The sequence below is a fragment of the Aristolochia californica genome, unplaced genomic scaffold (genome assembly GCF_029961685.1).
Source record: "Aristolochia californica isolate CCGP_79_NKW_82.1479 unplaced genomic scaffold, dmAriCali1.0.hap1 SCAF_12, whole genome shotgun sequence".
Lineage (NCBI taxonomy): Eukaryota > Viridiplantae > Streptophyta > Magnoliopsida > Piperales > Aristolochiaceae > Aristolochia > Aristolochia californica.
Genome location: NW_027181793.1, coordinates 29,727,893 through 29,749,904, shown reverse-complemented (window position 1 = coordinate 29,749,904; position 22,012 = coordinate 29,727,893). Strand labels below are relative to the sequence as shown.

General features: G+C 38.9%; 3 protein-coding genes across 4 annotated transcripts; 2 read left to right on the top strand and 1 right to left on the bottom strand.

The window, feature by feature from the left end:
* Window positions 1–648: 648 nt before the first annotated feature.
* On the bottom strand, window positions 649–6,478 carry LOC137946515 (uncharacterized). Of its 2 annotated transcripts, none has more exons than XM_068792846.1 (4): window positions 5,447–6,478; window positions 5,032–5,169; window positions 2,358–2,606; window positions 649–1,020 (listed from the first exon to the last, which is right to left on the bottom strand). In XM_068792846.1, exons 1-4 carry the CDS (start codon window positions 6,323–6,325, stop codon window positions 907–909), a joined length of 1,380 nt encoding a protein of 459 aa, XP_068648947.1. In that variant the 5' UTR covers window positions 6,326–6,478; the 3' UTR covers window positions 649–906. The 2 variants fall into 2 exon arrangements, with proteins under 2 accessions (XP_068648947.1, XP_068648948.1); XM_068792847.1 differs by having other exon boundaries at window positions 2,358–2,597; window positions 5,447–6,476.
* A 360-nt stretch (window positions 6,479–6,838) lies between these two features.
* Window positions 6,839–15,404, top strand: LOC137946210 (uncharacterized). Its single transcript, XM_068792427.1, has 16 exons — window positions 6,839–7,032; window positions 7,822–7,986; window positions 8,559–8,642; window positions 8,743–8,814; window positions 8,911–8,982; window positions 10,128–10,364; window positions 12,270–12,380; window positions 12,471–12,581; window positions 12,903–13,028; window positions 13,236–13,304; window positions 13,415–13,521; window positions 13,641–13,724; window positions 13,819–13,906; window positions 14,111–14,230; window positions 14,539–14,723; window positions 14,832–15,404. The coding sequence occupies exons 2-16, from the start codon at window positions 7,873–7,875 to the stop codon at window positions 15,124–15,126; spliced, it is 1,875 nt and encodes a 624-aa protein (XP_068648528.1). The 5' UTR covers window positions 6,839–7,032; window positions 7,822–7,872; the 3' UTR covers window positions 15,127–15,404.
* Window positions 15,405–16,454: 1,050 nt separating this feature from the next.
* Window positions 16,455–18,342, top strand: LOC137945200 (uncharacterized). The gene is made up of 2 exons (XM_068790976.1): window positions 16,455–16,888; window positions 18,007–18,342. Exons 1-2 carry the CDS (start codon window positions 16,560–16,562, stop codon window positions 18,227–18,229), a joined length of 552 nt encoding a protein of 183 aa, XP_068647077.1. The 5' UTR covers window positions 16,455–16,559; the 3' UTR covers window positions 18,230–18,342.
* Window positions 18,343–22,012: the final 3,670 nt, after the last annotated feature.

Sequence of the window (22,012 nt, the reverse complement as noted above, 5' to 3'; positions counted from 1 at the left end):
CTAAGTTGTTTCAAAACTCCTTGCTAGTTTATTTTAAATCAAAATTTTAAAAATTTATTTTGACCCTTAGTATAGAATCCGGATTCCGAACCGCATAGCGGATTGAATCAGGTCTAATTACACCCGATCTCATATCAAGGTCGGAAAGTGATCAAAATCTGATCGACAAAACTGAGGTGACTGGTCCAAACCGGTAAATCAATTGGAACACTCAAGAGATTCAGGCCATAAAGAACAAAGACGGGTTCGTCCCCACCCTTTCTACAGCAAAGAAGGCCAAGGAGAATAAGGGTGCTGGCACCCTTTCCCTTTTCCTCTCTCTTTCTTGTTTTTACAAAGAGATACGAGAAGGAAAAAGGAGGGACTACCCTCTCCTCAAACAATGGAGGTACCTCTCCCCTTCAGGAAAAGTGTAAAGGACCCCTCCCCTCCCCCATTTGAGGCCAGTAAGGAAAAAACCCCTACTTTCTCTTTGCTACTAGGTACATATTATTAGTACTAGCTGGATCATCGAATCACATGAAGAAGATTTGAGTCGCATTCATCCCCTCCATATGATCAGAAAGAACTAACCAGTAACTACTTTATGTACTAACAAATCAGCACTCACAACAGAGACTAAAACTCTACAGGACACTACCACAGGCATCCCAAAGGAAAGATTCCGAAATATAAATGCATCAATTTTGTTCCAAGCTCCTCTACTGGAAAACCTTACGGGTGTGATACAAGATATTTAGACAAGTCCATGTTATATATGTCAGTTCTTCCTACAGTATCAGCTGTTTTGGTCCCAAAATGGGGCAGGGAACAAACGTATCTCTTATTCATTAATACTCTCAGACGGTCCGAACCTTTTGCTCTGCAGCACTAGCATTGGGGAAATAGCAATTCTCTGCGAATGCTTTATAATTCATCCTTGGAAGCTTCGTTGGCTGTGCGCTCAACAAAGGATGCGTATGCTTCTATGACAGACACATATACTGTAATTCCTTTCAGGTACTCTTCTTGGTTCAGAAACTGCATAGAACAAGAAAAGGTATCAGTTAAAAGAATCACAGCCTAGGAAAAATAATATGCACACTGGAGGAAAAGTAAATCAAGCCTCATTAGGAACTTGCAACAGTCAAGGTGCATCTTTACTCAGATCTTAATGAATATGTTGATTATAAATTGCAACACCCCCCTGAAGGTCTTCTCAAATCTTGTTAGAAAAGCACTATTTGTCTCCTTGATTCTTCTAACACCCAAACCACCCTAACTCTTCTCTTTGCAGACGTCAATCCAATTAACTACATGGTGTTTGAACCCAACACGCAAGCCTTTCCATACGAAAGGCTTCATTATCTTCTTGAGCTCTGTGGTAACCTTCACAGGCAATGAAGAAAAGATAGATAAAGCACGAATCAAAATTATCCTTCCAACTCTCGAGATCAATTTTCCATCCTTATCTCAAAAAAAAAACTCTCAGAGATCAATTTTCCTTTCCAAGTTGATAGCTGATTGTGCAATTTTTCAATGACTAAGTTCTAAAGATTCCTATCAATTCTGCCATTGAAAGGAAAGGCCCAGATGGGCCCCAGGAAGACACGCGGAGCTGCAATCCAGGCGAGCGACTAAGGTTTCCAAGTCAGCATGATTCAAGTAGAACCCATACAATCTGGATTTCACCTAGTTCACTTTCTGCCCGGACATAATCTTGAAAATGTGGAGAAGTGCTTTGATTCGGGTGACTTGTTCGAGTGAGCCATCTCCAAGCATATTGGATGAAGGGTTTTTAAGAAGGTCATCTGGAAGGAGGAGGCTGAGCCAATTCAAGTCCTGGGCAAATCTGAATAGACTGGGAAGACCTTCAGCCATGATGTTGAAGAGAAAGGGGGAAACTTTTACATTTTTAATAATCAGCTATTTACCTTCTTTTTATCATAGTTTCAAAAGCATATTTTGTTCTCTCACTGATCCTTGAGGATATTACTATCAATGCTTTTAAGCAGCGCGAATAGTTTTAGAATTTGTATAAAGTGAGAATCAAATCAAAATTTTGATCCTTTAGACATTCTATTTTATGCTGTAAACATACTGGTTGTACAGTCTGGTTCAAATTATAAAACCATAACACAGACAAAGTCATAGTCAATTTACAACATCTAACACAAGTATTAAGTAATACATTTAAAAAAAAAAGCACTAAGTTTTATTAAAAAAAGGCACATAGAAATGGAATGCATTGATTCATGAGTATTAAAGTAAACTTCAGAATCCATATCCAAATACATGCAGTCGGTACCCAGAGACAATAATATTATGCATGGATTATGACATCTGAGTTTTAAGTAAGGAAGAGCAGGTTTTTATACCTCATTATGGTCATGGAGTAGAATGGGGGTGTTTGCCATTGGAGAAAAGCCAATCGCTGGTAATCCTTGTTCACGAAAATATCGGGCATCTGTTGATGCAGGGAAGATCTCTGGTTTTTTGAGTTTGCCACCAGCTTTCTTCACTGCCTCCTCTAATAGTGTCCACCATGGATTGGAATTGTTAGCAACAGTGACAGCTGGCCTCCCATACATATCACGACCTGAGGCCTTTTGCTTATACTGTAACAACTACAAGCTTATTTAGATCACTGTACTTTGTATTGCATCTACTACCATCACCAGTTTAAAAGTGTAAATGACAGACCACAGTTTACAAGCAGTCCCATACAATTAGATAGATATGAGAACCAATAGCAAAGAAAACTTTAGGCATGAATCAACATTGCACAAACCTAATAGGGAAATGGAATCAAAGCCACAAAGATGGAGAAAAGTTCACTAAGTTTAACTTCAAAATAATTATGTAAAGGTCACACATTCCCATTATGCAGATGAACCCTCGCATGACAATCTAAATGAACATAGTATATAATGTGAAAAATAAATATATAAATTATATTTATAGAGCAACTGCAGAAAACAAAAGAACTGCCAATGTATCCTGTACAATCTCGAACGCAAACAACACCAAGTAAAAACCACCGAACATTTTAGCTATCAACACATATAGAGATAGCAGTATGGATACAATATTGAGTGGGTGAATTCACCAACCTGCAGCAGGATCATGGATTCTTTAATATGAAATATCCGTTTATTTAGTAGACATCAGAGCTGAAGATTACCGAAACTGAGGATCAGTTCTCAGCTGGTGCACTGATGTATAAAAATGATTAGATGGAAAAACTAATTCAAGGTAGAAAAGGAGATGCAAGATATACACATTAAGAAATGAATTATTCAAGGCATAAAGGAGAAGAACAAAAAAAATCTTCATGAACAACAAAAGAGGATCCTGAAAAGCCAAGCAACACATGAAATTCTCCACAATTTCCAAAAAGCAGGGACATCAAAATTCAGATTCACACAAGACTAAAGTAGAGCAAAAAAGGGGTGATTTCTAATTAAATCAGAATGAACCTGTTCCTAGACAAAATTAGAATCATTTTTAGTCAATGAATTGGCTTATTCGAAAAAAGCCTTGTTCTTTGGAAGATCTATCTCGTGTCTGGTACTGTATGGTTCCACTCTGCAAGAACTCCGAACCATTCTCTTGAAGCGCATCCTCTTTATGATGAATGATCCGCTTGCCTCGAAATGACCTGGCACACCAATAGGGAAATCCCAATTCATTGGGCCTTTCGATACAATCAAACATATTTCCACAAGGCGCCATATTCTAGGAGCCCAAACTATGTGATTGAATAAATCCTCCTCTATCTGCTGTGGGTCTAGGGCACCTTCTCCTTCCCCTTATTCAAAGTCCAATTCGTCCCAGTAAATTAAAGTAAATGCCAACTGAAAATTCACCCAAGTTTTTTTCTTACAAAATGTGCTAGTTAAACTAGATGTATTTCTACCTTTAGGTCCAACAGGGATCACATTTTGTGTAAAACCACATGCACACAGACATAAGTTGACAGGGAGGCTTGAAACTTTGGAAATTAGAGAGGCATAAAATACAAGTGAGACATTAAAAGGATTTTTTATAATCTTTGGTTCTCCATAGATTAGTACTCTCCATCTTCAAGTTCTTAAGCAGCCACCAATCGAAGTTATGATCATTTTCAAATAGCTATTTGTTAAGCATTTGTATACATCTCTTCAGGTTTTCTTGTTTCTTCAACCAAATACATCGGGAACTCTATATATAGCAACCTCATAGCTTAGGTGATGTCAGTGACTCCACGATAGGCATCTAACATATAATGAATCAACAATAATAAGCATTAGAAGTGCAAATTTATTCTTGGATCTGTCACTCTCAGGTTTCTTACATTTTTCAATCAAATGGTTTGCATCAATGGTGTATGTGATAGTGCAAGTCAAGCTCAAAACGAGCACTTTCATAGTCCTATATCTTGTTGAGCCATTGACTGAAGCTGTTTCAAAAATGTGGAAAAAGAGATAGTGATAAATCCACGAAACACAGGGATGAAGATAGAGAGGAAAATAACTGAAGGCCAGAGAAAGTGAGCAGCCGAATCAATCCCACATCGAGCTGCTTCCAGCTCCCAAATATACAGTTCAGCCGCAATTTCACAAAAGCCAACTATTACCAAATAATTCAGATGCATATAATCAAGTTTTGCAGAAATTTTTGCTATAGGTTTGCTAGCACACTTGTTTGGAAGCACATAATTTAAAGACTACGTCTGGAGGGGAATGATAATCAAAATTTACCCACTAAATCCAAGTTTTTGTGCATCAACATGCCAAAAACTGATATGCATGAAACTTAGTCACTCAATATGACTTTCAAAAAGAGAGGAATATTAGATGGCACATCAAGGTAACCCTATAATTGCTATATTAGCCATTTTACATGAAGAAACACATTGAACACTTTAAAGTGGGAATATACAGTAAACATTGAACATATTGTACGCCTTGTGCATCTATCTTTTTCTTACAGTTCACTAACCATAACAAGGTTATTGCTAAAGAGATCTAGATTGGTAAGCCAGCTAAAAACTTTCTAAAAGCTCCATACCTCAAATGTCATATTACGTGAAGATGGAGCCCACTCTTCCATAACTCTTTGCTCAAGATGCTCGGGAGAGGCAGTTGGAGGAACCCGGATATCAAATCCTGCTTCTGCTTGAGATGGTTGCACATTCATGACAAAACCCTGACAATGCAGGAAACAAGAGAGAGAGAATATCCTTGGTAAAGAAAATTAATATCAACTCATAATAGAACTCGTTAATATCAAATAATTTCATTAAGGTATATTTTAGATTGCACGGATGGTTCATCACTGGTAACAGTTTTAAAGGGGATGTACAAGCTTTATTTGTGATTGAATCACTGCCCTTGGATATGCCCGCATCAATCCGAGGAACTCTGCAGCTTGGAGATAAGACTAAAAAGAAAAGGTTGAGAAACGAGTTGGTTGAAAAACTTACCGTAGGAGAGGGAGTTCCAGCCTTCAAGAAAACCATATTGACCGAAGTAACTTCACCCTCGGCCTTGGCCCCGCTCTTCACCATATCAAATTGTGCAGCTCGAAACCTTCGGATACTTTCTATACTCTTCATCAAGTTCTCCACTGCACTATTGTCAAAAAGCCTAGCACCGTGTCCTGGCATCCCAACCGCCTTAATCGCAAGCCACCTTGGAGATCTCTCAGCGTAGAAAGCCCTGTAGTTCTCGTCAGGGGAAGCTAAACCTTCATCCAGAACAACTCCAACGTTCATCTTTTTGAACATGTCTGACTGAGCAAAAGGCTCAGCCCCTGCGTGACCCCCAATTTCTTCATCGGGGACGAAGGATAAATACACCGTCCTAGTTGGCTCAAAACCGGACATCTTAAGACGGCGAATGGCCTCCAGGTATTGCATACCGACGCATTTCATGTCCTGAGACCCGCGGGCATAGATGTTGCCAGCGAAATTTATGTGCGCAAGGAAGGGAGGATGGACCCATTTGTGGTCCTCTGTGGTGACGACGTCAGTGTGTGAATTGAGGAGGACAGAAGGGAGAGTAGGGTCTTTACCTGGCCATTTGAGGAGGAGGAGGGGCTTTCCTATGACAAACTCTACAGTTTCTGATTCGAGGTTAATGGTTTTGGCGAAAGAGAGAATGAAATCGGCGGCTTCATAGTAGTTCGGGTTCGGCTGAGACGTATTGATTCGCAGATACTGCTGGAATCGGGAAATAACGGATGTCCTTTCTTCTTCGGGTTCGACGGTTTGTGCTTTGAAACTCGACAACAGAGCGAGTAAGAGAGCATAGAGAATCAGAGGGCGAGAACACTCACGAAAGTATCTATTGCTCACCTTCATTTGGATTGGAAGTCAAAGTCGATTCTCTGCTATAGGCGATTCGAATTTCCAAACCTCAGATGCAACTCCGAAAACTCGAGTTTGGAACCGAGTTCTTAGACAAAGATGACTACTGGCCAATGGACACAGGTCTTCGTTGAGAGGCGGATGCTTATTTCTTTTCTCCATTTGATGCTTGCTCTCTCACCCTCCAGTCCTGTGAACGACAAAAAAGAAAGAAAAAAAAAAAAACCAAAGGCCCATATATACATATATTATTATTATTCCCTATTGGTATAAATAATACCATATTTACAAAATTATATAATTACTGATTTTAATTTTTTTACAGATATTCTTCTATTTAATAAATAGTACACAAATAAGCTAGTAAAACCTTTAGGCCCCGTTAGTGCCTCTTGTTGGAAAAACCAAGCCATACATGATATAACGACTTCCCGGTCCCATAGACGAGGTAGGTATATATAATCTCGCAATTCCCATACCGAAAACCCTAAAACCCCCGCTGCTCTAAGCACTCTTCCCTCTGGTGGTTAAAAGGGCGACCTTGAACCTTGGAGGCGCGTGTCTGCTCTGCAATTCAGAGAAGACGCGGCGGGAAGAGGGGTGAAGAGAGGTCCGCCTGGAACCCTGTGCTAGAAAAATTTCTGTCGAGGTTTAAGAAATCGAAGAGACGGAGGAAGCTAACTTGAAGAGCAACAAGAGAGGTAAGAGTGGAAACGTTCCATCCAATTATATCTCGTTGATTCGTCTGGCTACTTCATTTGAAATTTATCCTTGCAGTCGTGACAGTCCATGTGAGAAATAAATAACCTATCCGGTACATCCGAGAAAGTGAAATTATTTATTTGTTAAACTACTTGTCCTATATATTGTTGTGTAAAACCATCTCTTATCCGAAATTACGTCGAATGTAATCGAGGTGGTAGAAAGCAGCTGTGTTGAAAGCGCTTTCGGTTTTAGCATGAATGGCACGGATAACTTATCCTTTATTTGTTTATGTAAGGTTATTAGTTATCATGTAACTGTCTTTGTCTTAATCTGCATTCGTATCCTCACGCTGACATTGATGAATTAATTGGAAGTGGTGGATGTTTAACCTTAACTTCAGGAACTGACTCCTCCATTTTTTACTGTCTAGTCTTTATTCTTCTGGTGATTTTTACGTTTTTCGATATAACACGAAAAATTCTTACTTTTACCATTGTTAAACAAAGTCTATAATTTAATGAAAATACTGAAAATTTTGCATACCAGCCGTCCTGTTATTTCAGGATGCTCTGCCCTGGTTGTTTATTTTTTTATTTTTTATATCTTTCAATATTATTTTTCTTTGAAATGTTGTCTTTGGGCATAATATCTTTGAATATTATTTTTCTCAACGTTGCTGGAATTTCTAAACACGCTGAAACATTGTAGACAAGAGTCTTGTTTCCGCATCAAAGTAGATATTTGCTTAGCTGTTCTGTACGTGTTGTTTTCTGGTGGTGGGTCAGGCTGTCCTGAGGTATTCAACCTGGGACATAAAGTTGCTTTGACTGGAGATCATGGGGATGGACATCAGAACTAATGGCGGAGAATTGAATGAAATGCTAGATGATTATGTTCCTGATTCTGAAGTTGCCTTCTATGTTCGAGAGGCACTCAAGTCTGTTTCCCAGGTAATGATCTCAGTTCTCAGGGAAAATGTTTCAAAATTACTTTTTTTTGTCGGATTTCTTCTTCTTCTTACTTATTTGAATTATTATTCTTATTCTTCTTATTATTTTTTAGAAGTGCTGCAGAGTTCCTTTACTTCACCTCAAACTACTATCTTAGGTTAATTTTTTATTTTTTTATAATTTGAACATGATTGGTGTAGGTAAAATGGTAGAAAACATCAATCCTATTTCTTTTGAAGTTAAATTCTTTGGAGAAGCTTTAACCCTCTTACCAAACTAGTGCCCAAGAGGAGAGTTTGGTCTCAAATGTAAGCTTTTGAAGAGCTTGTTAAACCGCATGGCTTCGAATATTTGAGCTCTTCAAGTGAAGAATTGCTGGGTCACCTCCTATTCCTAGAATAATCTTGTGAAGGATTTTTCAGGTCTCTTGTCCGACCACGTTGTGCCTCATCGTATAGTTTTTGATAATTAAGTTCAATTCCAAGGAATGGTTCTGTTTCGTTGAAGACATCGCATCGTTACAACAGACGTGGCTCGACTACTAATATTTATTTTTAATTTTGTTGTTTCAGGGTGATGGTGAATATTATAACCAACTGATAGAAGTTATAAGCAATCGTGATAAAAGGACACCTCATGATGAGGCCATGCTTGCGGTATTGTATCTCCTCTCGAGTGTTAATTCTCACATATTTGATCCTGGTTTCAATTGATTGTATTTCCTCCTGAAATATTGTGTTTTATTCTGTCCCTCAGACAACATTAAGGGCATTATCTGAGTCCGTCTCACATATTGATGCTATTCGACATGAGGAGCTTCTTTTTCCTGTAAGATCATTGTAGTGTACAACTAGTCCTATGTTTTTGTGAACTCAGTTTGGAGTAACACATATTGAATGTTGCTCAGTTTTGAATGTTAATCAGATATTCCAGTTGAGCATTTGGAACCATGGGCCCGACGTAATGGACGCATTTGTTGAACTGATGATATGTTTGGTATGTATTTTTGTTATTGCTCGTTACATGAAACGGAAATGCCCTTATGAATCAGTAATCATTTTCAACCCTTTGAACAAAATAGATCATATCATGTATTGATGTAAGCCATTGGATTTAGCAAAATTAATTATGCATACAAAATAGGAAATTGTAAGTATTAGAGTTTTGATGATGGAAAAAGGAACAGTAAGGTTGATAATAGGAAGGCCAATTGTTCCGTTGAATTATTTAAATGAAATCTGAACGATACACAATTTTTTTTACTGCAAAAATGTTGTAAATTCAAATTATTATTTATAATCTGTATTATTGACTGTGAAAGAACACCACATTTCAAAAAAAAAAAAAAAGTCTGTGGAAGAAACATGGATGAAAATTAAATAAATGGACAGGTGGGGTTGGATATCTTGTTCTTTTGTTGATATTGGTTGCACCTAAAAGATAGCATTGCATCTGTTTGACACGAATCGATTTAACAATTAGTTTTGTACTTACTGCTGGTTAAAAACTTATCTGTTGGACAATTTTTTATCTTGAATAGTGAAGGTTGGTCACTTATCTTTGTTGTGGGCATGATGAGATACTATTACTTTTGGGTTGTTGGTCCGATGACCTCTTGTCAGAGTTATAGTCAAAATGCTTGTTTAGACAGACAACTCTGTTACTCAACTTTCAAGATACATTATAGTTAATCAAAGAAGGTGATGTTTGCTGTTCTGTTCTTCAAATGCCCTGGAGTTATGTAGAAATAGTCAATGCGCTGGAAGATACTAAAAAAAATAACTCTTATTTTTCTTTAATTAAAAGTATGTATTATAATTATTAAGACAAAAATGATGATTTATTTTATTCTGGAAACAAAAAATTTAATGGTTACATATCTGTTGAAGCTGCATAATCGTGTGACTTGATGAGTTATGTTTGGTTCTCCTTTTATTTTAGGGACTTCAAGGAAAAACAAAAATTTTTGATATTATGATTCAAATTCTAATATTAGATATTGAGTTATTGTTGAAAGAAAAATTGTTCTTAGGTCCAGAGCATCCTCTACATGTCTGGTTTTTTGCTTGTACTTAATCATATTTGTCGATTTTTGCTTCTACTTAATCATGTTTTTTATGCTACTTTGTTCTTCTATGCAGGCTGCTTCCAGTGGAAAATTTATCGATGCATGTTTGGACACACTTGTGTACAATTTCTCACCTCCCATATTTATGCTAAACTTCCTGAAGCATCCTCGGGGTATCATAAGGAAGGAGCAAGTTCTCAATCGGGTGCATTCAGCCTTGCATGATATTGCTGCTTTGGTGCCTCTTACTCCCAAGAGGTTGGAGTCCATAATTAGTAACAGGATGCCAAAGATAACTGCTCCGGCAGCAGTAAGTGCTGCATTCAGTATGTGATAAATCAATGATATTAATAATTCTAACACCTCCTATTATTTTTTATTTTTTATTTTATTGAGAGCCTGACAGGTCAACAAGCAAGCTTGCAAAACAAGAGGGCTGGTTGGTTATAACAATGGGAGGTGGGTGATCAACCCCCTCCTTAGCAAGATGGCCAGCAATAAATAAAGATCTCATAACAGGAGACATTCAATTGCAACATTTGGAGACTAATAACATAACTTATGGAATATGTTCCAGTGCCTCCCAAGGCTGGTCTAAAGAGATGCAGCACCTGCTTGTTATAGCATTTGAAACTCCATTAACCTCGAGGGACTGAAAAATGAGTGAAGAATATGCAAACTATCAAGCACCACATGAATCTGTCTTGAAACTGACCTAAAGGGCCATCAAATTAATGAGTAATAGGCCTGTCAGGCCAACAAAAAGACCTCTTTAACCCGCTGGGTCAGGTTACCATGAGAGTGCTGTCAAATTTTAACTCTATATTCCCCTGTTCAGAGGGAACCAAGGCATTATTAGGTTTTGCTAGGAGGATGAGAAGTTGTCAAGTAGTTTCTAGGTTACCATGAGAGTGCTGTCAAATTTTAACTCTATATTCCCCTGTTCAGAGGGAACCAAGGCATTATTTGGTTTTGCTAGGAGGATGAGAAGTTGTCAAGTAGTTTCTAGCCGTTTCTAGTCATCCCACCTGAGTTGCTGCCAAACTCTTTAAGATTGAAATTCCAAGAGATAATATCTGAGAGATTTATCCATTGAAGAGAATTTATTGTTAAAGTGATGTCTATATCTTTCCAGCCAAAATCCTCTGCGGATCAAAGCAAGGTAAGCCCTCCACATTGGCCTGCCTAGATGGGAAAGCCTCTGAAAAGAAACTGGGGGATAAGCTTCTTGAAAGATAATGGGAAAACAGTACTGGAGATCAAATCTTGAAAAAAAGATGGACCAAGCCTGATATGCAAGATTGAAGTGAGTAAGTATGTGGTGGATAATCTTGCAGTGGGCACAACAGATTGCAATGTTGAAAATACTGATCTTTTATCATGAGATTGTTAAAAATTATGATCCTTACCTAGTAGCTTATCAAACAAAGAATTAGACCTTGGGGGCCCTTGAGTCTCAAGGGTGATGGCAAGGCAAGCCCATCACTACAGCCTGCCTAGATGGGTAAAGCCTCTACAGGCAAACTGGTGGATGAGCTCCTTGAAAGATAACGTGGAAACAACACTGGGGATCTCATCTTGAAACAAAGATGGACCAAACCTGGTATGCATGTTTGCTGTGAACAAATCTATGACCAATAGTATCTCAGTGGGCACCACAAAAGGTGCCATGTTTAAAATACCAGTCCCTCTTCTCATGAGGTTGTCGAAAGTTAGGATCCTCCCCTAGCAGCACTCTAAACAAAGAATTAGACCATAGGGAATCCTCAAAGATATGAAGGCAATATGTGACTTTATAGAATCAAAAGTTAGGATCCTCCCCTAGCAGGTCTTCAGTCATAGAATTAGACCATAGCTGATCTGGCCCCCTTCTCTTGGGCTTATATGTTGTTAAACTGGGTTATGACTTGCTGGCAGATTGTGATGACCAAAACCAAATTGTGCTGTAACTTGATGGTACCCTATGGTCTTCACATCTTTCAGTTCTAGGAATCTTCACTTCTCTCATTAATTGTTGTTCTATTTTTGCTATTTAGTAGTACTTTATTTAAAACTTAGGCTGGTAGATCTTAAAAAGTTGTACCTACTTGTACATCCTATCTTCCAAATTGATGCTTTAGTTTGTTGCTCCAGGAAGTGCATGCTTTTTTGATTGGGCAAATTATTATTGTAGATTAACTGAAACTTAGGTATCTTTTCATTTTTTGTGTGTTAGTGGATAGCAATTTATGTGGAGAATTTGCTGAGGCTGGAGATTGGCGAGCTTGGTGAATTTGTTGGGACCCTGGCACTTAAAGCTCTTGTGGATAGACTTGTTGATTTAGACGTGAGTACATGGTACAGTAGCTTCTATCTAAAGGAGTTCTTGTGCATTTATTTTGGCAAAAAGCTAACCAGTTTCCTTGTAAATATTTAGGTGGAGATAATATTGGATCCCAATGAGGAAACCTCCAGCAAAGGCATATTTGACATGGACTTTGAAGATATTGATGAAAATGAAGATGGTGCAGAAAAAGTTGGTCATGAGGTATGCTTTCTACCTATGATGTATCCCTCCACTATGGTGGTTGTTGGGTTAATGATTTCACATTGATTTTTCGATTAAAAATTTTGAAAATGAAAAAAAGGTATGTATACATCTGAAATACTTCTCAAAATAGCCATAACATGCTTCAGAAAAATCATTTAACTGGCATTTCATTTGTTGTAAGAATGTAATTTTTTTTGGCGAAAGAGTTCTGAACAGATCCTTGTGTCAAGGGAGAGCTGCAGGCACTTGTGTCGTACATGCCTTCCTATTGTTGTTCCCCTGCTTCATGTGAAATCTCATATTTTTAATTCTGTACAGGTTTCAAGGGGTAATTTGAGTCGACGGAGCCTGGATGCCAATGATTTTGCTGACAAATTAGATAACTTGATGGTTCTCACTTGCGAACATCTCAAATCTTGCGCCAATGCTGGTCGTCTTGATGAGGTGCTTTCTATTTCTGAAATACTTGATTTATTTATGTTATTCCTACTGTTCTAATAGCTGTAAACTGCTCTGCGTTCCACTTAAAATGAGTTCTCTATAATTTTTTGTTGGTTATATCTCTTTTATTCTTTGAACTATTATGTCACTCTTAAGTACATTGCGTGGTCAATGTCATATCATTTTTACAGATGTTATTACTTTTTCTAGGTTTTTGAAACACTTATCGTTTCCTTTGAGAGTACTGTGATGCTTGCCCTAAAATCTAAGTTTGCACAGGTAAGATCCGCTTCATCAGGGTAGTTTTGAGCATTGTTCTTGCTTTGTGCTTGTCAGGCTGGATATCTTTTTCCTTGTTTACCTTGTCAATCTTGGTTGCTTCTCTGCAGTTTGTGGTGTTTTATGCCTGTTCACTTGATCCTGAAAAATGTGGGGTGAAATTTGCAAATCGGATGGCTGATATGTTTTTAGACAAAAGCGGAATAGTTGAGATCAGGTAATTCAGAACCTGGAGTCTAGTTGAGAGTCAGCAGTTTTCTTAGGGTGCTTCTAGTTGGCAGCATTCTGTGTTGAAAACTTGAACAACTTCTGATCAGTACTTTGACTTGTGTGCAGGATGGTTGCTGTGTCTTACCTTGCTAGTTACTTGTCTCGTGGGAGGTTTCTTTCTTCATCATTTGTTGCAAAAACATTGCAAAGGTGTCTTGAATGTTTTCTGATTTTACTTTGCTGTCATTGGAAATTTCATGTGTATGTCGATGTTTAAGATGATTTTGTTTATCTGGCAATTCAGATTGGTTGATTGGTGTTGGGACTATTGTCAATTTCGAGAAGGTGCAATGAAACCTACAACTTATAGAACTTTTTATGCTTGTTGTCAGGTATATGACTTTTTAAAGTTGTAAATTGTTCTTTTAATATTCAAAGAATTGTTTCTTTATGGATTTCAGTATGATTAGTTATTAATTGAGAAGATAGAGGAACAAGATTCTTGCTTTCTTTTCTTTGTTTATGATTAGATGGGAACTTCTCTGTTTTTTCATAAAAATCTTTGAGATTTCTTCTCTGTTTCTTCTTTATTGCAGGCTATCATGTATGTTCTTTGCTTTCGTATGGGGTCTATGATGGATATACCTCATCTGAAGTTGCAGCTGTTCAACATGCCCTTAGAGCACATCCTCCGTCACTCTTGGAATCCTCTCCAGGTATTTTACAATATGAAACCTCCAGACTCTTTTGTCCAGAATTTTTTATAAAAGGATAATCTTCTATCCACTTGTCAAATGGTTCATGAAACTTCACCTTGTTGATGGGATCTTTTTAGTCAAATCAAAGTTTTTAGGAGGAAAGTGACTTGATATTTCAAAATCTACCTGGCTTGGAGATTTGTTGCATCATTTTATTTGTGCTTGTATATTTTGCAGTACAAGTAATGACCAATGTTGAGTTCTGCTATTTCTGTTAATTTTTGGGTATAAATTAAATTTGTCAGCTTGTATCTTTCTGTAAACAGGTGTGCTTGCCTTCCATAGTAGAGGAGTTTCTACGGCAAGCCAAAGCGGCAAGGTTGTTCATGGTGTCAGAGGAGTTCATTTTCAATGACTTGCTCGAGTCTGATCTCTCTAAAGCTTTCGGCGGGCAAGAAAGGCTGGACATGTTCTTTCCCTTTGATCCATGCATGCTGAAGAATACCGACAGGTTATTTTACACCTCCAAGTTCAGTTTTAATTTTACTTAATTAATCTTTCAGTTGCTATGACGGCTATCATACTTCTGACCTGTTCATTGGTCTTTTATATGTTAAAGATTTATCCGCCCAAACTTCACGTTTTGGTCGATGGTAAAAACTACATATGCCGACGTAGGCCTTGATAGAATTGAGGTCCCTGATGAAGAAGATGATGATGATGATGAAGTAACAGTAGAGCATATTGGAACACTGGAAGAGAGTTCAGAAGAAGAAGCTGATGATCTTGACATGGATGATTTTGGATCTTCCTTGAACAAAATGTCCATTACACCTACGAAGGATATATTAGCCAATGGGCTGCCCCTTGCAAGAATGCCTGCTCGAATTCAGCCCTCAACAAGTCCCTGGTAGATGCATTTTCCCCTGAGTCTGCTAAATGGCGGTCTGGCACCATGTGAAGACCTCAAAGAGAGCGAGCATAAAAGGCAGTTTTGTTATGGAAGCCCAAGCTCGTTCTCTTAGAATGCGTGGCGCCAGGTTGATGATGTGATTGGAAGGTTGAAGTTTTGATGCGATTTTTTGCTTTTCGTCCTACGTGTTTAAATAATTTAGTCTAATTGTAAAGTAATCATCATTTCTAATTGTGACCGTCTCATTTTGAATGAGAATGTATACGTATTCTTCTTAAAGTTTCTTTCCTATTAGATGATATTAATGGTTGAGAGTTTTGTGCGACGACTTGTTACGGATTGAAAGTTCTCAGAGTTGGGAGTGTACAAGACCAGCGTACTCACTGCTTCGATTTTCTTATAGAAATAGAAATAAATTTCTTTTTTAGTCTCTACTCTTAGGCTATGTTTGTGCCAACAGGAAAGCTTAGGAACTTTTAAGTAAAACTGGAGGGGCGTTGCGAGAATCGAACTCGCGTCCTCTCGCACCCAAAGCGAAAATCTACCACTAGGGCCTGTTCTTTATATTTGTAGTAAATTTTGGTTATCTAATAATAACGTCTTGCAGATTCTACTCCCTCTTCTCCTCTTCTAATTAGGTTTGTCTTTGTATACCCTTAGATGCCACGGACAAATATCTTGTATAAGGTAAAAGAGTCTTTCGAATTCGGGATGCCCACCCCTTGCTAAGACTTAGGGCTAGTGTCATGGGGGGTTTAATGGGTTTTCAATAAATTCGACCTCGGCCGTATACCCCTACGTCGTTTCCAAAGTAAGAAGAGACGCGAGTGCGAGGAACTCGGAAACAAATTTCTCCTAACAGGGCAACAAGCCTTAACGAAATTAGGCAACCTTTCGAATGAAAAATCTGATTTAAAGCACTACGCTGTTAATGACCACCTCATTCCTGAATCATATCCATCTCTTTTACATCACGAATCCAATTATAACTCCTCTCTGATCGTGCTTCTTGCCCCCACTTCCTTCCATCCTTTCCCCTTATCCAACTCTCCTCCGCCGTTTCAACTTTTAAAATTTATCTCTCGCCACCCTCCGCACCTTTGTGATCTGTCTTCATTCAATTCATATTTCTTTCGCGTCTCTTCGTCGTCCTTCAAAATCAGAAAGTTGGGAGACGATCAGAGATTCTCAGAATCAGAAGAAGGGTATTGTCGTAGTTTCTCCACTGTCTATAGTCGTTTTCCCATGTCCCTGATTTTAATATAAGGAAACTCTGAGAAACATCCATTCATAGGTCTGAAGACTCTGAAGAGTCTGAACTCCAAATCGCTTCACCGCTTACTTTCGATCTCCTTTCCCTTTCCTCCTCCTCCTCCTCCGCTCCCCGTAGTAGAAGAACTAATTCAAACATTTTCACTCTCCTCACGCACGACTATGGAAGAATATCTACGCAAACTAGCTCTCTGGCACACAAAGACATTCAGACCCATTATTACCCACGAGGAGCTGGAGCCGATCATGACAACACTAGGGTTCGTGTCGCTACCGGCGAGCACAGTCGGTGGGACTCCATGGAAGGAGTACGTCTTCTCCGCAGCTGGATGCCAGAAACCGAGCGCTAACGGAACCATCGATCCTCCTCCCCGTCCTCGTCTCCCTTTCCCCAGAATCGACGCCTTGCATGTTTACACCTATCGCGCTTTCTTCGACGCCGTCGCTCATTTTCTCGGCAAACGTGACATTGCCGATCACTTTCACGTCAGGTACGTCATTCCTTTTCCCTGTTCTTTTCTCCCATTATTTTCGTTTTTATTATTGTTTTTCTTTTTTCTTTTTTCCAACGCTAACACGCGGGGAAAACGGCAGTGGTTTTCGTTTCTCAATTTTCCGTCTTTTTCATCCTTTTTCGTTTTCTTTCAAAGACTTTCGTTTGTCTGTGTGCAATGGTTCGATGTTTCGAGTAATTTTCAGAAACGCCATCGAGCTGTCGTTTCCTTTTTGAATTTGAGCGAACAACGGAAAAACGTGGAGAGGCGGAAAATGCGACGGGAATCGTGAGGAAACTCGCCGGGAAAATGTATGAAGTCGACAAACGTGATCATTGTAGTCGGTCCGCTTGCTTGGGAACGCAGCACGGTGGAAAGGCTTTTCGTTCTTTTCCCAGAATCTTGTTTCGGTTGAAAAACCCGTTTCTACTTTTAAAAATGGCGTTCGAAAATGAAGTGTCAAATGCGTATAAAAACACGCATGCGCCTTTTCTTGACGGCGTTTGTCTTCCAGTTCCAGCCTTCCCCGCAAGCGAAAAATTATGAAAAGAGTATTAAAAAAACCGAAATTTTTTCGAGTTTGTTTATGTTCTCGTCAGCGAGTCGCAAAAACGCGCCCGATTTTGCGGGATGCTATTTTAAACTTTTTTTGGGAGTGAGTGGATGCTTATCCCTTCATATTTTTGCGCCTGTTTGAGCTGAATCGTTTACTATTTTGATGGTAGCAGTCGTCTGCCCGTTTCTTTTACTTTGATTCTGTTTTTTTTCCCGGAACTGCTGCTGATTTTTTATTATGTAATTACGTTGCTTGTTAGTATTCAGTCAGTACTAACGCACCGGAAGAAGTAAACAATTCGGTTTCGAACTTGGAACCAGGAACCTGGTGAAATGTAGTAAACAATTGTCGAGTTCCAATATGATACTCTGTTATTCGTTTGTCAGACGGTTCAGACAAAAAACTCTAGATTATCTGTGGATTTTACACTGCCATGGAATTCGCCGTGAAGGGTCTTCAAGTTGCGAAAATTGCCTTACTATCTTTTCATCGCTCTAACACAAAATCTTGTCGGTTTATCGGTCATGGATTTTGATGAATATTGTGTATGTGAATTCAGGGGAATGCCTCTGCAACGGGTTCATGACCGGACATTTGAGAAGATATTTCGTCCGATGAATGATGGAGAAGGGGTCTATGTTTACAGGGACGGGACTCTAGATCAAGCGACCCTGATGGCTTGCAGTGGCAACAATGGCAGTATCAGCAATACTGTCACCACCGCCACCGCCACCGCCACCCCAATCTGTCTTGTTGCTTTGAAAGACATTATAGTTACATAATGACTGTGGAGCTGTTTTTTTTTTCTGTTGTTTGGTATGATTTTTTTGTTTATTTTAGCTTAAAAGCTTGGGGAGAATTTTGTTTCAAGCATCCCCAGTTCATTGCGCCTATAGAAACTAAAGCAGGTAAAAAAATTTCTTTTCGATTCCTTTCAGGAAACGAGTCTTACTATAGTTTGATTGTTTGATCCTTTCTGAGCACTGTTAACCAAATGCTGTCTTTGTTACCCTATAAACAAAGAAAAGCTGTTGCCGTCCCATTCTTTGCCAGTAAAGCGAAGGAGACGATGTCAATAAAATTGACCTCAAACTCTGTCCGCTCAAATGGGGAATCATAGATTATTCAATTCGATGTTTAGCATTATCCTACAGTGAAAGTCGTTGTTTTCTGGTTGGAAGATGTGGTGATAAAGAGTAACAAGACAACTGGCTGCGACACAGCACCATCGGCCATGACATCATGAATAATCTCAACATTTAAAGTCTTCTTACGGCTCCTGATTCGCCTTCGAGTTGCTTTTCAATCGGATAATGGGTCTAAGAGCTCTCTGAACAGTTGTGTGAATCCGGGGAAGTAGTGTTCCATGGCTTTCATGAAGTTTTTTAGGAATACCCTTTTTGGTTCTCGCATTAGAGCGACACTGTTCCTACGACAGACTAGAAATCTGTTGGGTGGGCTTCGCCTGCGCAGGTTCCGAACCAACTTTTTGCTTCTCTCAGCTAGATTACTGTTAGGTGTTAAGGAAGCAAATGAAAAATGAAAGCAGAGGAAGAATTTTTGTTCGTGCCAGCAAAAACAAAATGATCCAAGGGTTTTATTTTCTCTTTGGCTCTTGAGTGATATCATATGCGACGTAGAATTTGGATTTTTATCCCAATTTGCTCTTTCCGTTTGATTTTATCATTGGCTGTTGTGTAATATGTGATGAAGAAATTGGGTTCTACAGAGTTGCAATAGAGTAGCTGTTTTTTACAAAATTCATTAAAAAATTTCTGCAAAAGATTCGAGAAATTTATCTGCAAGTTCTGAAAAGTGTTATTGAACATCCATCCTGTAATGTTCATAACATTTGACAGTTTCAAATATCATCAAATCTTATGGGAGGATGAATCCACTTATTCCCACCTTTGACACTAACTTCCAAGTTCCAAGGCCAAATCATTATACCCATTTTTTGATAAAAAAAATTTTCTCTTGATGAGATAAAAGCAGTCCACATTGGATCATTGCCAGAAAATTTTATTATTGAATATGTGATGGTTTGACTCTCCAGTTTTCCTATAAAACCGAAGGAAACGCAGCTAAAAATTTTACCCGCGTCGATTTGTTCCGTCTTTTTATCCAAATGTTTCTGTTTCTGTAAATAATCATCGGTTAGTACTGGATAGCTGAAGAAGAAAGCGAGCTGGGTAATCTTTTTTCTGTTTCCGGAGAGAGAAATCTCAAGAGATTAGGAGAAGTAGAACAGTCCAGAATTTAGAGATTTGGTTGCAGGGATGATGAGCAAACAGAGAAGATAACCTGCTAGATAGTTTCAAATTCGAATTTGGATTATAAGTCTCACCGTTACGGGCGAAGCAACAGTGGAACAATGAGGATATGCCTGTCAGTTCGGCTAATAGAGAAGACATTATCGTATATGTTGAGAATCCAGAGAACCAAAACGTAGAAGCACAGAGAACAACCAAAAAGGGATCGAACAGGAACAAAGTTATAGCAACAAAACGAGAACGAACGACGGTGGTCGTTTCTTCACCGTCACTGCTCTCTGTGGGCTGACCGTTCAATCAGAGAACCACGACAAAGCAACAGAGAAGAGAGCTGAAAAGATAATATAGAAGACACCAACCTCAGTGAAGAAATGGCCGTCTGCTGAAACGAGCTAGAAGAAAATAGATATCCAGATAAGAAACATGCAGGTCGAAGTGGATGTTAGTCGGATTCCAGGTGGAGAAACCAGCTTTAACGACGGATTCGAATCGAATCGATCGGAACTTTAACCGGAGCCGACCCTGACCCACGGCCACTTTAACATTTAAATCCGACTCGTATGATCAAAATGGAGCCCCATGGTATCGGGACCAACGAAAAAGAACTCTCGTTGAACAAGACAATGTGGAGGCCTTAACTTTCCACGTATCAAACACACAGTCATTTTCATCTTCACCAAAGCACTGTTCTGTGTCTTCTCCATCGAACACATATATAATTTTCATCTTGAGAAAATTTGCATGCACACGTTACCCAAAAATACCAAACTTGCAGCTGAGTCTATTTCTTCCCTTCCATTTCTTCTCTTTTCCTTTTCCACTCTCTCTGCCTTTGCCTTTGCCTCTTTGCCAGCATCCGAGACAAGAGATATATCCGATCCTCGTCTGATCTCACCAGTCAAAAACTGAAATCAACCAGCCAACCTACAAGATAATTGTGGGTCCCTTCTCCTGCTACCAGATATAGGGAATGCAGAAGAGAGAGAGAGAGGGGATAGCCAACTTTCTCTCTCCTCAAAAACCAAAATCCAAGATCCGATAAAGCTAGCTTGGACCCGTCAAAGCTATCATGCCATGCAAATACTCACCCATCATCAAAATTCACCTTAACTTGCTTTCTACAGACCGGCCTTGAATCTTGAGCTCAACTCCCTCTTACCCTACTCCTCGATTTAGTCGTTCTCTTGTTTTCTGCCCTAGTTTCCGCTTTGAAAAAGCAAAAACAAGAGAAAAAGAGAGCTTGGTTATAGCAGCAGCATGAGAGGACCTACTTTGCTAGCTTTTCTCATGTTCCCTTGTAGTATTTATTGACAACATTCCCTCTGTTCTATCTACTAACATTCCTTTTGTTTCCTGCCTTTGTTTCCTTCTCACTGCTCATCTCTTGTCGTCACCTTGCCTAGCTCATCGATCACTATTTTCTTTGTCTTGGTTATTCATGGAGGTAAGCAGCTTGCGATTTCTTCGTTTTTCTATTTGTTGTTCATCGTTTGCTTTTCAAGAGATCAGGTTGAATAGCCTAAGTCTTGTTGGAAACTAACCTATTTATCAATTTCATCGAGTGGGTGCGTTCTCTGTTTCTTCATCAACATAATTCTCTTCTTCTTTCACCATATCGAGTTGTTTTTTTAATTTCTGTTTCTTTTGTTTCGATTGGGTTAATGATCGTAATTATACGCTGGACAGTTTATCTAGTAAGATCCTCATTGAGAGTATTCAGCTCAAGCCTTCCAAGGGATTTTATTTCCTTCAGAGTTCATTCTTGATCTGTCTCCATAACAGTCGATTCTTGCGACAGATTTCCGATTAGAAAACTTCTCTGCATATGTCTTCATGGAGTCAGATATCTTTTCTCCAGCAACATTGGTTTTCATTCTCTCGGTCTTCATAATCTTTCAATTATTATCGCTGTAGTTCCTCAATATATTCTTATTCATGTTCATCTTTTCCCATGTTCGGCTCATGATTCCACCATGGATTTCTTCGACTACAGGCTTTTCCTTTTCCTTTTCTTGAGCCAGTTGCTATTAGAATTGTCTACCTTTGGCTTTATGATTTACGTACGCTTCCTTACATTCTTTTGTATTTCATTACGCTTCACGTTGGCTGGCATAATATGTAATCGCCTTTACAAAAGCCAGTTTATAGTTTCTCGATTACATACACCGACTGCAATTAATTCCTTCTTTAACATTTCTTGAAATTATATTTCAGACTGTAGAACTGAAGGTAGAGATGGTAGGAATACACGAGAAGAGACTGAGAAAGTGCTTGTCCAAACTAAAAGGTGTG